This window comes from Staurois parvus, unplaced genomic scaffold (assembly GCF_062004578.1).
Source record: "Staurois parvus isolate SC_StPar_1 unplaced genomic scaffold, SC_StPar_1.0 ptg000953l, whole genome shotgun sequence".
Lineage (NCBI taxonomy): Eukaryota > Metazoa > Chordata > Amphibia > Anura > Ranidae > Staurois > Staurois parvus.
The window spans coordinates 893,125-909,748 of record NW_028318749.1 but is presented as its reverse complement, the minus strand read 5'-3'; the positions used below and the strand labels follow the sequence as shown (position 1 = coordinate 909,748).

At 43.8% G+C, this 16,624-nt stretch overlaps 1 protein-coding gene across 1 annotated transcript; it reads left to right on the top strand.

Moving 5' to 3' along the window:
- The first annotated feature begins 242 nt into the window (after positions 1-242).
- Positions 243-15,555, top strand: LOC149441727 (uncharacterized). Its single transcript, XM_089656984.1, has 2 exons — positions 243-483; positions 11,729-15,555. Exon 2 carries the CDS (start codon positions 11,739-11,741, stop codon positions 13,902-13,904), a length of 2,166 nt encoding a protein of 721 aa, XP_089513110.1. The 5' UTR covers positions 243-483; positions 11,729-11,738; the 3' UTR covers positions 13,905-15,555.
- Positions 15,556-16,624: the final 1,069 nt, after the last annotated feature.

Below are 16,624 nucleotides of genomic sequence, written 5' to 3'. Positions count from 1 at the left end.
CAGGGGGCACCCATGTGGTGTTTTCTCTCCTATATTATCTATAGGGGAGATCTGAGATCACTTTGTATACAGAGGTTGGCATGCTCCCCTGTCCTATGGCTGGCAGTGTGGAGTGAATGGACCGGGAGGAATGCGGCCCTCTCTATGGACTCAGCAGAGCGGCCTTTGTCTCCTGCCCGCCGTGCTGAGTGGGAGTCGTCTCCCTCAAGGACCATCTGTCGCGGGAGGAATGTGAGCGGCCTCTTTAAGGACGGCCAGGAGGAGTTCCTGTCTGTAGATAACAAAGCCCCCGCCATCCCCTTTAAGGCTCTTGACTTAAAGGGATGATAAGGCCGCTGGAATGAGGCGCTATGGGGGATGGGAAGGAGCTAAAGATGGCTGAGCTTCTACAAGCGAGGTGTACTTCAGTTGGCTGAAAGTTTGCCGGAGCGGACTGGACCAGAGGGGGTGGCCCGGCCTCAGTGTTCTGTGCGGAGGGGGAAGGTAAAGTGTTCCGGGCATGGCGGGGGAGAGGGAAAGGCCGGGCACGGCGCCGGGGGACAAAGAGAGCCCGGGGGACAACAATGACTGGACACGGGGCACGGCGGGGCTCTAGGCCGGACACGTGCGGAGAGACACCGACCTGAGGAGGAGTGCGGGGAGAGTCGGGGGTGGGGGGCCGGGGACATGGCTCAGGGCTATAGGGGGGTGCCGTGCATTATGGGGAGTGCGGGGGTGCTGTGCATTATGGGGGATACCGGGCAGGGGACGTGTTCAGGAGGTGCAGGACGGGGATGGGTGGGAGCACTGCATGAAAGGGGGGGGGTATGGAGTGGATCATGGGTGCACTGCATGGAGTGGATCATGGGTGCACTGCATGGAGTGGATCATGGGTGCACTACATGGGTCATGGCTTGTGGTGGTAGAAGTAGCAGTGTATGGGTCATGGTGGAAGCACATGGGGGGAGGGGTAGACTGGATTGTGGTAGAAGTGGCAGTGTAGGGTATACTGTAGGAGAAGCAGTGATTTAGTATGGGCACTGTCCCCTGTGTGGGAGGGCCAGCATGTGGCCTGTGTGGTTCTTGTGGAGGAAGAAGAATATTTGCAGGGAAGGTGCATGGGCTGTGTGAGAGGAGCGATGTGGTGGGGGCAGCACGCGGGCAGAGAAGGGCGATATGGTGGGGGCAGCACGCGGGCAGAGAAGGGCGATGTGGTGGGGGCAGCACGCGGGCAGAGAGGGGCGATGTGGTGGGGGCAGCACGCGGGCAGAGAGGGGCGATGTGGTGGGGGCAGCACGCGGGCAGAGAGGGGCGATGTGGTGGGGGCAGCAGGCGGGCAAAGAGGGGCGATGTGGCGGGGGCAGCACATGGGCAGAGAGGGGCGATGTGGCAGCACACAGGCAGAGGGCGGTGATGTGGTGGGAGAGGTAGGGAGGGACTTTATGGCAAAGGCAGTACGTGGGCAGAGAGGGGCGATGTGGCAGGGGCAGCACGTGGGCAGAGAGGGGCGATGTGGCGGGGGCAGCAGGCGGGCAAAGAGGGGCGATGTGGCGGGGCAGCAGGCGGGCAAAGAGGGGTGATGTGGCGGGGCAGCATGCGGGCAGAGAGGGGCGATGTGGCAGCACACAGGCAGAGGGCGGTGATGTGGTGGGAGAGGTAGGGAGGGACTTTATGGCAAGGGCAGCATGTGGGCAGAGAGAGGTAATGTGGCAGGGGCAGCACTTGGGCAGAGAGGATTGGTGTGGGGGGAGCAGTATGTGGGGGCAGCATGCAGGCAAAGAGGGTTGGTATGGCGGGAGCAGTAGGAAGGGACTTTATGACAGGGGCAGTGTGGTGGGGGCAGCATATGGGCAGGGAGGGTTGGTTGCATAGTTAAGCTGCTTGAAAAAAAAAAAAAAAGACACAAGTCCACCTAGTTAAACCAATAAAAGGGGAAAGAAAAACATTTATACAATCCTACACCCACAGTTGATCCAGAGGAAGGCCAAAAAAACCTCCAAAAAAAGCATGATCCAATTTGCTTCAGCGGGGTAAATAATTCCCTCCCGTTCCCCTAGAGGCAATCAGATATTCCCTGCATCAACTTTACCTATAAATATTAGTATCCAGTTCCATTATGTGTACTTAGGAAAGAATCCAGGCCTTTCTTTAAAACAATCTAATGAGCTGGCCAGAAGTAGCTCATGGTCCACATTTTCACAGCTCTTACTGTGAAGAAGCCTTTCCATATCTGGAGATTAAATCTCTTTTCCTCCAGACGTAAAGAGTGCCCCCTTGTCCTCTGTGATGACCTCAGAGTGAATAACTCTACACCGAGTTCACTATATGAACCACTGATATATTTATACATGTTGATCATATCCCCCCTTAATCTCCTCTTCTCAAGAGAGAATAAATTCAGTTCCTCTAATCTTTCCTCATAGCTGAGCTCCTCCATGTCTCTTATCAGTGTGGTTGCCCTTCTCTGTAATTTCTCCAGTTCCCCAATGTTCTTTCTGTGAATTGGTGCCCAAAACTGAACTGCATATTCCAGATGAGGTGTTACTAATGATTTGTACAGGGGTAATATGATATCTCTCTCTCTGGAGTCTATACCTCTTTTAATACAAGAGAGGATTTTGCTTGCTTTAGAAACCGCAGCTTGGCATTGCATGCCATTATTAAGCTTGTGATCTACCAAAACTCCCAGATCCTTCCCCACCATTGATTCCCCCCAGTTGTACCCCCCCTAGTATGTATGAGGCATGCATATTCTTAGCCCCCAAGTGCAGAACCTTACACTCACAAAGAAACGATCAGTCTAAAAATCGAATGGTAGGTGTATTGTAACGCTGAGAGACCGAATAGCAACAAAAAACTCAAATGCATGTCTAACAAATTCTGCACTGATTTGCATGTTCATGAGGGAAATAAGTATTTGATCCCCTTCACAAAACATGACTTAGTACTTGGTGGCAAATCCCTTGTTGGCATTCACAGAGGTCAGACGTTTCCTGCAGTTGGCCACCAGGTTTGCACACATCTCAGGAGGGATTTTGGCCCACTCCTCTTGGCAGATCCTCTCCAAGTCATTAAGGTTTGGTGGCTGACGTTTGGCAACTTAAACTTTCAGCTCCCTCCACAGATTTTCAATCGGATTAAGGTCTGGAGACTGGCTAGGCCACTCCAGGACCTTGATGTGCTTCTTGAGCCACTCCTTTGTTGCCTTGGCTGTGTGTTTTGGGTCATTGTCATGCTGGAACACCCATCCACGACCCATTTTCAGTGCCCTGGCTGAGGGAAGAAGGTTCTCGCCCAAGATTTGATGGTACATTGCCCCATCCATTGTCCCTTTGATGTAGTGCAGAATGTTTCTACCACCATGTTTGACAGTTGGGATGGTGTTCTTGGGGTCATAGGCAGCATTCCTCCTCCTCCGAACACTGCGAGTTGAGTTGATGCCAAAGACCTCGATTTTGGTCTCATCTGATCACTACACTTTCAACCAGTCCTCTTCTGCATCATTCAGATGTTCAGTGGCAAACTTCAGACGGGCCTGGACATGTGCTTTCTTGAGCAGAGGGACCTTGCGGGCACTGCAGGATTTCAATCCTTGTCGGCATAGTGTGTTACCAATTGTTTTCTTGGTGACTGTGGTCCCAGCTGCCTGGAGATCATTGACAAGATCCTCACGTGTAGTTGTGGGATGATTCCTCACTGTTCTCATGATCATTGACACTCCATGAGGTGAGATCATGCATGGTGCACCAGACCTAGGGAGACTGACACTTGTTTTGTTTCTTCCATTTGCGAATGATTGCACTAACTGTTGTCACCTTCTCACCAAGCTGCTTGGCGATAGTTTGGTAGCCCAGTCCAGCCTTGTGTAGGCCTAAAATCTTGTCCCTGACATCCTTGGACAGTTCTTTGGTCTTTGCCATGGTGGAGAGTTTGGAATCTGGAATTTGATTGCTCTTGTGGACAGGTGTCTTTTTATACAAAATGAGATTAGCAGCACTCCCTTTTAGGAGACTGGTTCTAATCTCACCCTGTTACCTGTATGAAAGACACCTGGTAGCCAGAAATCCTGCTGAATGATAGAGGATCAAATACTTATTTCCCTCATGAACATGCAAATCAGTGCATAATTTGTTAGACATGCATTTCTTTTAAATATTTTGTTGCTATTCTGTCTCTGTTACACCTACCATTCGATATTATTTATATATATATATATATATATATATATATATATATATATATATATATATATATAGTTCCCAACCCTGAACATTGTTGGTGTGTTGGAAGCAGTACGCAGGCATGGAGGGGCAGTGCGCGGGCAGTGAGGAGTGGTATGGCGGGAGCAGTATGAGGGCATATAGTGTGGTTTGTGGAGAAGGTCAGTAATGCGCAAAGCATCTGGCTGGACCTGTGGACAATGTGTTTCCCCAGGAACTGATAGTATGGCTTTTGATGGTAATGGCAGTAGTCCAGGAGCACTGCAGCTTCTATTGGAATCAGCAGAACCATGCCTGGAGTGGGCCTCATCAGTACATAGGAAATAAGGATGGTGAAATCTATTGATGTAAAGATTGGAATGGTGATTGGTTACTTGTAGGGATTCATTCACACAGGCCCACACATTGAAACCATCCATTGTGAATAGCAGTGAGGGGTGGTGCTATGCATCTTTTTGCTGCTGAAAAGCACCTAATGTAGTTATTGCAATCTTTGCACAACTCCGTTATCTGATTATCATAGTGTCACAGCTAAGTCTTTGTTGCCATCTGACAAGGTAGGGTAACTGTTCCCCAAAATGTGAGCATAGAGAATTAATTTTTTATTTTTTTATGTTCAACAAATAGGACAAACGGGGGGTGGCCTTTTGTTGATATGACCTTCTGAACACAATAAACTAGTATGAAGGGATGTTGGAAAACAAACTGAGGTTACAGGGATGAGGGAGGCTGGATAATGTGCAAGGTCAGCTTCTGTTGTGCCCTCAGAAATCAACTTGCATGCTGGCAGATGATTACGAGAACCCATTCTGAACCTGGGTAGCAGCCGAAAACTGTACATTGAAGTTATCACTGCCTGCAGTGCCAACAGCCACCACTAGAGGGAGACCTGCACAAAATATCAGTCTGGTTGGACAGAGGCGGAATCCTAATCCTACAATCTGGTCTAATCTATGGGCTCATTCATGTATGTGGAGCATTTTGTGGGAGCGTTTTAGACATGATTTCAGGCATGTTGTCTTTGTGCATTAGAATGCAAATTTTCACGAAAGAGCATCAACGATACAGCATGCCGGGCTCTTGTATGCTTTTATCAAAACTTGCATTCTAATATAGTTCAATGGTAGCTACGCATGTGTAAAATGTGCATAAAAATTGGATACACCAAAAACATTGCATAAATGGGAATCTGCCTTGAGGATTGTGTAGCAGCTAAGTCATTCCCAAGCGCGTCTGAGATCCTGCATGGTAGAATCCTTGTGTGGGGGGGGTGATGATGGCTTAGTGGTTAGCATGTCTGCCTTGCAGTAAATGGGTCATGGGTTCAATTCCCGACCATGGCGCCTCCTGCATGGAGTTTGCATGTTCTCCCTGTGCTTGCGTGGATTTCCTCCTACACTCCAAAAACATGCTGGTAGGTTAATTGGATCCTGTCTAAATTGGCCCTAATATGTGTATGTATGAATGTGAGTTAGGGACCTTAGATTGTACACCTCTTGAGGGTTAGGGACTGATGTGAATGTTCAATATATATATGTGTAAAGCACTGCGTAAATTGACAGCGCTATAGAAGTACCTGAAATAAATAAATATAGTGCCAGCAGTTTGCGCAGCGCTTTACAACATGAGGGCAGACAGTACAGTTACAATACAAATCAATACAAGAGGAATCAGAGGGCTCTGCTGGTTAAAGCTTACAATCTAAAAGGGGAGGGTCAAGTGATACAAAAGATAACTGTGTGGGATGAGCTGAGGGAGAGAATGAATGTACAGTTGTTAGGTGGAGGCATGATAGGCTTCTCGGAAGAGAAGTTTTCAGGGATTACCTAAAATTCGACAGAGTAGGAGATATTTGGACAGATAGAGGTAAGGGATTCTATATGATGGGAGAGGATCAGAAGAAGTCTTGTAGGTGAGCATGGGAGGCAGTGATAAGGGAACTAGAGAGCAGGAGGTCTTGGGAGAAACTAAAAGAGCAATCTGGTTGGTATTTTGAGACTAGGGTAGTGATGTAGCTGGGGGCCAAGTTGTGGATGGCTTTGTAAGTTGTTAATATTTTGAAATTAATTCATTGGGTGAGTGGCACCCAGTGCAGGGATTGGTAGAGAGGGATGGCATCCACTGAATGGATGGTAAGGTGGATGAGCCTGGCAGCAGCATTCATGATGGACTGGAGGGGGCATGGCCTATCTAAAGTTAGACCAATGAGGAAGGAGTTGCAATAGTCAAGAGAGAACCTGGGAGTGAATTCGTTTTGCGGTGTCATTGGTTAGGAAGGAGTCTATTTTGTAGATGTTGCGGATGTTGACAGCAAGCTTTGGAAAGTGATTGGATGTGGGGCCAAAAAGAGTCTAGGACAGCAATGGGCAAACTACGGCCCGGCGGACCTTTTAATCCGGCCCGCGGAGCTATGAGGATCTGTCCCCCTCGACGTATCTGCGCATGTGCCGGAGATCGCCGATCGGCTGCTAATGCCTGAAACTGGCACATGCGCAGATACGTCGAGGGGGACAGATCCTCATAGGAGACAGATTTTCATGCTACACCGGAACGGCGCGGGAACACTGCGAGAGGAACGCACAGAGCAAAGGTAAGTGAATTGACACAGGGGGGACTTGGGGACTTAATATGGGGGATGAATTACTATAGGGGGGGATGAATTACTATAGGGGGGGATGAATTACTATAGGGGGGATGAATTACTATGGGGGATTAATTACTATGCTTACTATGGGGGAATATTACTATACTTACTATGGATGACACATACACATCATTCATCTACTCTTGGTCCGGCCCCCGGGTCCAATATATGAACCCATTGCGGCCCTCAAGTCAAAAAGTTTGCCCACCCCTGGTCTAGGATTACACCTAGCAACCTGGAATAAATGGAAGGATTGATGGTTGGTTGTTCCTTTGACCTTGACAGAGAAGTCAGGGGAAGTGGCACGTGGCCGAGGAAATATTAGGTGCTCTGTTTTGGATAGACTGCGTTTTGAGTAAGTGGTGTTACATCCAGACTGATATGTCAGTCAGTAAGTTAGTGATGTGTGAGGAGACTGATGTGAGTTGAGGGGTAGAGAAAGATAGATTTGGGTGTCGCCAGCGTTGACATGATATTGGAGGCTATCGGCTGACCCAGGGAGGAGGTGTAGCTCCTTGAGAATAGGAGAGGTCTAAGAACAGAACCCTTGGGGGACCCCAACTGAGAAAGGAAGATGAGGAGGAAGTAGAATTTTAAGTGACCATTGAAGGTGCAGTGGGATAGGTAGGATGAGAACCAATGAAGAGCACAGTCACAGATACCATGGAAGTAAAGTTTTTTTTTTTTTTTTTTTTTCCTCTTAGTACATCGTTTGAGTTTTAGGAGAGCAGTTTCTGTGGAGTGTTGAGGGCGAAATCCAGATTGAAGGGGATCAAGGAGGTTATTCTTAATGAGGTGGTCACTCAGTTGGTTGTAGATCAGGCATGCAAGGAGTTTGGAGGAAAAGGGGAGCAAGGTGCCAGGGTGTAGGTTGAGGTTGGTGGGGTCCAAGGAAGGCTTTTTAAGTAAGGAGAGATTGAAGATGTGAGTTAGGGTGTAGGATAGAGCCAGTGGGTGACTGAAGTATTTGAGAGGGAATAGGGTCCAGGGGAAAGATGGTTAGGTGGGTGTTAGAAAACAGTTTAGCAACGTCGTCTGTAGTAAAAGGGTTGAATAAGGGTAGTGTTGAGTGTATCTGTGGACATGGGGTGTTAAGTGGGGGAGTTTTCTGTAGAGTGGAGATTTCATCGAGAAATTGTAAAGATGTGATTGGCGATCCCCTGGCTAGTGAGTGAGTTAGTGGGAGGAGGCAGCGGAGGACAAAGAGAGTTAGTTGACGGGACTGGATGAGAAGGTGTTGATGAGAGTGATAAGAGGTGTGCTTGGCAGTGTGGAGGCAAGAATTGTACTTCTGGAGGGCAGTTTTATATTGGTTGAAGTCTTTGTGAGACTTAGTCTTACACCACAGACGCTCAAAAACACGGCTATGTTTTTTGGGACTTCTGGTATCGTATCTTTGCCAGGGTTGTGGATGTCAGGGCCTGATTCTGTGTGTAGTGAGAGGGGCGAGCTCATCCAGGGCGGAGGACAGGGATCTATTGTACACGGCAGTGGCTAGATTGGGGGCAGGACAAAGGTGTTGTATAGTCATAGAGGTGATCAGTAGCAGAGTGAAGAAAAGAAGGGTTAAAGTGGTGAAGGTTTCTACGTGAAATTGTTAGGTGGTTGGAAGCAGAGGTGCTGCAAAACTGGGATCGAGCGAAACTAATAAAATGGTGATCAGAAAGAGGAAAAAGATGGTTGAAGAGGTTGGATGGAGTGCATAGGTAGGAGAATACAAGGTCAAAAGTGTGGTCACTTTTTCTCACTGCCCCCAGGCACACATGAGGCACTATTCACAAGGTAGTGTCACCACTTGCAGTTTGTCAGCTGACTGATCTAAGTAACCATTCCCACAGATCTGTCTCCGCCTCTGCCTGTGACCTGTACAATATTTCCATGCATTGACGCTAAACTGCATGCAATCAAATTGACTGCCTCTTCTGTCAGCCAAACACACTGCAATCTCACACAGATTAGCAGCAAAGTAAGCATTCAGGCACTAGTAACACAATGCAACCATCTCTGTATTTGTTTCAAGTTCTTTGCTTAAACTGTGTTATTTTTTATATTTAATATCTGCAGCAAGCGGTGCATAGAAAGGTGTACAAAGATGAAAAAAAAATACAAAAAGACAGCCAATCTTTTCTACAGATAATTTTCTATAAAATAAAAGGGAGGAAAAACAGAAATGAGTTTATAGTTCACCTTTTCCGGAAAATAGCCCATGATCCCAGAAGTATGTGCCAGTTACGTAAAAATGATCTGGTGGATCAACAGCTGCCCTTTTACTTTAAAGCCAGGATCCCACAGATAAAAGTTAAAACAAGATCACAGCTGCTAGTGCAGCGTTTAAACCTGTGCACTTACCAGACACCTCTAAAGAGGTAAACTAGTTAACCGCTTGCCCTGCAGAGGATTTACCCCCCCCCCCCCCCCTCCTGACCAGGCCATTTTTTGCAATGCGGCGCTGCGTTACTTTAACTGACAATTGCTTGGTCATGCAATGCTGCACCCAAATGAAATTATTCGCACCCCCCCTCACAAATAGAGCTTTCTTTCGGTAGTATTTGATCGCCTGTGCAGTTTCTTGTTTTTTTTGGGTTTTTTTAATATATATATATATATTGCAAAAACAAGACAATTTTGCAAAACAATATTTTGGACTTTTTGCTATTAAACATGTCCAGTAAAAAAATTAAGTCAAATTTTGTCATACATTTAGGCTGAGGCCGCAAATGGCAGCTCTGGTAGGGGCATGCGCCCCCTACCCGGAACTGCAAAATCACGTGTGTGTGTGGTGGGGGAACTCATAATTTCCACTTTAACGGCTATGATGCCTTGTCAAATGACTAATTCTGTTTACAATAGAAATGTTTATGTACGTTTATAATTTCCTAGTCCTTTCTAAAGTACACCGTAACAGCCACATACCAGAACTATGACATTTTGGGGTAACATACACTTTAACTACTACCTGCCAACTTGGCAGATATATGCGGCCTCTTGGTAGGTGGACTTTAATGCTGAGAGAGGGTGAATATGTGGCCCTAGGTAAAAACTAGCGTTCACAGTGCAGTAATTAATGGGTACTGGAAAGCTTCCAATAAATACTTGCAATTGGGAGCTTTCTGATCTTGTGATCGCTGTGACTGCCAATCCTAGCGGATTGAATGCTCGCCTCTACCTCCCGACACTTAGATCCTCTTAAAGTGCTGGGACAGCGATGCAGGAGGGGGTTAAGCCAAGGGACCCTCCAAAAGCATGTCAGTGCAGTGACCTTCTCGCAATGCGTGAGCCCACTTGGCAATGTGGTTGTATCACAAAGTAAAATAACTTTTAAAAACTCAAGATGTTTGGCTCAAATGTGATGACCACTTGTATACTATAGTTGTTGACCAGAATACATTGGCCACATTTCTGATATTTTTCTTTCTGTTTTTTTTTTTCTGTGTTTCCACAAATAGGACAGTCCATTCAAATAAATGCACCACAAAGGTGCATACATTATTTTTGGCAGTGCATGGGGAGGCATGTTGGTGTGTTGCCACATACGGTGTCGCTGTAACGCATGTCAGTTGAGAAGGTGCTTTGGGCTGCCATTCAAACATGAATGGCACCACTTTGCATTCATGCCTGTGAACAAGTCCTCAGTGATTTTCATAGCTGCGTGTGTGTATGGAATTATTCATGAGCTACCTGATACACATGTAGTTGTACAATTAAGTTGCGCCTAGTTTCTGAAACTAATAAGTTAGGGCAATGTTAAGCCAATGTCTTTTAAGTAATGCAAACACACAAAAAGTGTATTACTCTATTTATCTTCAGGGCCGCATGATATTAATTTAAATCGCTATTATTTTTGCATAAAGACGATGATGCTACAGATGTCAAAACCAGTCAGTAGTCTCTGCATTAAAGCAGAGGTTCAGTCGGTTTTCTGAAAACTAAGTCAGCAGCTACAAAAACTGTAGCTGCTGACTTTTAATAATCCAGACATTTACCTGTACCAGGATCCAGCTATGTGCTCACCCGAGGGGGCATTGGGGAACGTTTTTGGTGCTCGGCATGGTAACTGTGGGCACCTAGCTGTAGCAGCTTGCGGCTTCACTGCCTGGTGCCCAATGTGCATGTGTAAGCCGTGCTGTGCATTGTGAATGATTCTGCAGTCTTCTGGGACCTGTCATGTGTCTGAGAAGACTGTGGGGAGGGAGGGGGAACAAGAACGTCCACTTCTGATTGTCTAGTGCTTAGAGCAAAAGTGCGAGTGGGTACAGGTCAAAAGCAGCTTGCTATGGGGGCACTTGGAAGGGAGAAGGAGCCAGCAGCGGATCCCAGAAGAGGAGGAAAGGGACTGCTCTGGGCAATACCAAGTATAACATGCTTATTTAAATTTCAAAAAAAACTTTTCAGTAACTTTAATTTGAGAAAACAATTATTGGGCTTTGAAATGTAACAGTATAGTGTTTTTTTTTTTTTTATATATATACATACATACATACATACTTTGAAATTTCCACTCGCCAGCTCGCATTGGCGAGTTGAAATTATGGTGGAGGCGAGTGTCCCCATGGCCGTCTTGCTGATCAGGCCGGATCTGTCACTCGCACATATCTTTTTATAACCTGAAAACTGTGCTGAGAGCTGCATGTGACCTACCAGTTTGTAATGCCTAGTTTACCTGGACACTGTTACTGAATCTGTGTTTGTTTTTTGAGACTTTGGTGGTCTACTTTTAGATCATATGGAGCATTGAGAAGGAAGATATCTATGCTTATAATACCGCTATTTAACCAATATAAAGTATTTAATTGTGCAGCAACCCAATAGACGAAATCTACAAACTGTGTTAGTGTATGTTTTTGAGTTATCTTTGTGTAATATTTTATTTTTACTTCTGTTTTAGGGTTTTTTTCATGTTGGAGAGAGACCAATTTCTGAGCAGGAACATGAATGATTGCTCTGCTGTGCAGGTAGAAATGTTCAACAGCTTGGAGAGTGAGGACAGTGTGAAGGTCAAGTCGTGTTATAAAGATACTGAAGTTTGCGCAAAGTCTTCATCATTCAATTGCCAGGTGGTGATGAGTACTTCTGTACAAAGCCTTCATGATGGAATGGCAATGAAAATAGGAAACTTGCAGAAGTTAGAAATGTCGGATAACCCAACATTAACCATCAAAGAAGAGAGTAGTGACATTGAATACTATCAAGAGCAGCCTGTGTCTAGTATGGAACTCAAATGTAGTATTTGTTCTGAAACATTTCATTATGTTTCAGAGCTGATGTTCCATGAACAGCTCCATAATGGCAGCAGTCGCTTTGAATGCCAGTTATGCGGGCAGAAGTTTCAGAGCTCTTCCAACCTGAAAGATCATTATAATGCCCACACCGGTGAACGACCTTATAAGTGTGAATTATGTGCCAAAGCTTTTACACAATCTTCCTCTTTATTGGCTCATAAACGTACTCATACAATGGAAAAGCCATACAAGTGTGAAGTATGTGGAAGACTTTTTAAAGATGCTTCTAATTTTATAAAACATAGACGTCTTCATGGTGAAACACTAGATCTAGCTCAACAAGTGCAAGCAGGAGGTCTACTTTTGAATGAAAAGCCCTATGCCTGTTCATACTGTGATAAAGCCTTTAAGCGTACTTCTGATTTGAAAGACCATGAGCGTGTCCACACTGGGGAAAGACCTTACCGTTGTAGAATATGTCAGAAGTGTTTCACTCAGTCTTCAGTGTTAACTGGGCATATGCGCATACACACTGGAGAACGGCCATTTCACTGTAATGTATGTGGCAAAACCTTTAACAACTCTTCCAATTTTAAAAAGCACCAGCGTACCCATTCCATGAAGGACATCCTTGCAAATGTTAAAGTAGAAAATAGCTTCTCTCACCAAAAGCAGCCACTTCAAAGTAAAAATGGCATGACCTGCCCAAAGGCCATTGGAGCCATCTTGTGTGACAACAGCTTGAGTAATAATCACCATCCAAGAACATTACCCAAAATGATGCTGGATGACGATGACTGCAAAGTTGTGCTAGAAAAAGGCCCTGTTGAAGTGAATGGAAACAAAGTATTAAGCATGGATGTTTTGCAGTCATCATGTGATGGAATGACTAGTGCCGTGAAAGACAAAGATGCAGCTTTTTCCAAAATGACAGAAACAAAGGCAAAAGCGGTGGTGCTTATTGAGGACGATGTAGTCCTAGATTCAGACAGCTCGCTCTCGAATATTGACACTGAAGCCAAAGGAAATGCAGGTAAAGATAAATTGGAGAAATGCATCCAGCCAAAACTGACAAAGGCTGTGGAATATGGCTATAACACTACTTCATTTATTGTTGAAAAAGTGCAACATGGTTCAAAAGAGCATGAGATATATGTGGAAATATCTGATGATAGCACTACTGATGATGATGATCACTATGAGGATAATGTTGGTGCTCTTGCCAAAAGTTCATTTCAGTGCCAGGATCGAGGTCTCATAAATCCAGCAGATGTAAAATTAGAGTATTCTCACTCTCTGGAAGAGGAAATCTCTTGTGTTGATGAACCTACACAGAATGTAACAAATTCTCAGAATTTAAAAGATGGTATTTGCAGTGTTACAGACCTAGCAGAATCGGATGACATGCTTTTTGAGAGATCCATGCAATGTTGGGATTCCCAGATTGATGACTCTCTCGATGACCAAGATGACTTACAGTTTTTGGAGATGGATCCCAAACCATACATTTGTTTTGTATGTGATAAACGGTTTAAAAGGGCTACGGATTTAAAGGAACATTTGCGAGTCCACACAGGGGAACGACCTTTTGTGTGCCAAGTTTGTGGTAAGGGTTTCACGCAGTCATCGGCCCTCTCCAGCCATCAACGCATCCACACCGGTGAAAAGCCTTTTCAGTGTGACATATGCTATAAAAGGTTTAATAATTCTTCCAACTTTTCTAAGCATAAGCGAGTTCACACAGGAGAACGCCCTCACAACTGTCCACTCTGCGGAAAGAGCTTTCAGGAAAAGCGACGAGTAAAGCGGCATATGAAATCTGTTCATCATGTCCAAGAATGAGACAGTATACTGTTTACACACTTACTGACTGTTATACAAAATGTATAATTCAGACAGTGCTGTATTATGAACTATTGTAGCAAGTTAGATAATTTTCTTATGGAAAAGATAATAGCTTTACCAGCTACACTAAGCTTCATGTCATTGTAACTGTAGGAAATTGTTATGCCTTTTAACCAAGCTTTCCCATAAATTATTTTCTAAGTATAAATATTAGTTTTAGATTTTCTGTAACTGGTCTGAAGAATATGATCTGAAAATCTGATGCTTGTGTAAAGGTATAGCATTTGCACAACATTCAGTAGAGGAGCTTTTCTTTATAGAAACCGAGCCCTCTTTTGAGATGTGAATACATTTTTAATCAAAGTAAAATTGGTGTCAAGTATATGCATGCACCAAATGCGTAGATGAGATACGAAGTTTTGGAAAAATGGTCATTTTATTCCACTTTTTTTAAATTTTATTTCTCATGTTCTGATTCCATTTAAAGACTTGACATTATAATTGATAAACTGATGTTCCTACCCTATTCAGTTTTTAAATTTTAGACTTGCTGTATTTGCAGGAATCTTGCAGATGTTTGCAGTACATAACTTTGACAGTCATTGCTAACAAATGCCTTACCCATCTACAGAAGCTGTATGCAGTATTCCACATAATGCTAGAAGTGTGTTTTCTTACAAATGATTTTAGTCAACCAAAGTTTCACATAAAGTGTTAGGAGAACTAGCACCGCTGCAGATGTTTTGGATGTGTGTTTTTTGTATTTTTTTTTTTTTCCCCTACAGTTTTCTTGGGGGGGGGGGGGGGGGGTCTAGGTAAATGGGGTTTCAACACCCATTGCTGAAAATACTAAGACTTTTTTTTATTTTTAGTAGAAACTATTAATTGAAATTTGATGTTTGCCTCAAGCGTAGCGCTACATGTCTTTATTGTAAGCAAAACAAAATAAAAGTTCTTAATAGTGTACAGTGGCCAAACAGTTGGTAAATTTAATGCAACGGCTTATTTAGTTTCTGTACAAAATTTTAATTCGGTTTAGCATACATCCTTGGTCAAAAGTAACATGGGGTGTGCAGTTTAATTATATCCTATTAATGAAAACATGGCACAGTTCACAAAAAGAAAAGAAATCTATATATTTTACTGAAGCAGTACAAACTGTGCTGTTGTGACAATGCATGCATTATTTATTACTTCTAGGGGTGTGCAATAGGGTTTTTCCCCTTCCCTGTAATACCATAACAGTGACACTTTTAGGATGACTAACTTTAGTAAATGTCTCCTTAGTGAACTGTCTCAGATTTGTCAGAAACCATATTGAGATAAAACTGACTTGTGGAAAATAGACTTAAGGATCCACCATTTCAAAGATCCAGTGCAGGCAGTGGCTTTGTGTTGATGACTGCATAATGAATTACTGACCTCTTTGGGTTCAGTTCACTGTGGGAGAACCCTGCTGCTGGATATCGCCTCCCCCACTTCCTAGTGGAAACATTTCCAATATAATGCCATAATTTTGGTTTCTTCTATGACTATTTTTTTTTTGTTTCACAGCTGAAAACACCGTTATTGCATGCCTATTTATTTTCACAAAAATTTTAACATTATAAACTGTATTAAATAAAACCTTTTTATACTAGGATCTAAAGATTCAAGTTGCCAGGATATTTATTTGTTGCATATTCTGCATTTGATTGCCCCAAACACTGGTATTTTTAGCAGGTGGATGTTAAATTTCTATTATCTTTAATTCTGAATTTTTTTTATTCAGGTTTTGATATAAGACTTATTCTTTTCAGTTATATTTGTCTATTTTACTAAATACAAATTAGCATACCAAAAGTAAGATGAAGTGCAAGTAGCTAGTTATGTTGTGTGCCCTTAATAAAAACTATATCTGGTCCCTAAGAAGATAATGTAATTTTAATCTCTTGTACTGTACCCAAGGATCATAAACTTTACAAATCTAAACTGCTGTATTTGTGGTTCAGGGCAGTCCCTACATATGACCAAGGATAGTGTAACTGACTGCATTGTTTACTTTTATCCTGTCTGCTTTGCAACATAACTGTAGATATGGACTGGGAAAGTCAACTCCTCATACCTCTTTGACAAAATGTCTTAATGCACAAAGCCATAACTGCTTTCTTTGCTGAACTTGTAATCTCTGGAGATCGGAAGTAGTTATCTTCATAAATTACAGAAACCCTCTAATTAAATGGCCTGTGATTTTTCATTCAGCCAGTTGTGGAAATCGGAATCTGAAGGGATCACTGTTATGTGCCTAGTTCTCAGGCCATGATTATAGTTGCATGCTTTATACAGTTTTGCCCAAGCTAGATAGGTACTGCCTGCTTTTGCAGTTTGTGATCTCAAGTGCCCTCATATCCTGTCCCACTGATGACCTTCACATTGCTGAGATTGCAAAAGTGTGTGGTTTTCTTTTTTTTTTTTTATGTCATGGATGAAGTCATCTGCCCAGCAGAATGGCCTGATGCAATAACTTCTCCATTATACAGGCATGAAGAATGGATATTTGCTTAGCATTCTAGAAGATTTCGAAACACATGGCACAAACCAGTGCCTATTCTGTAACATAAACCGATAATAGCAATGTATACAAATAGAGTTCAAAATGTTTGCTTCATATGGTTTTCGATCTAGCAATCCAAAGTTTTTCAGACATTGACAACTTGCAAAGCTTGCTAAATGGCTTG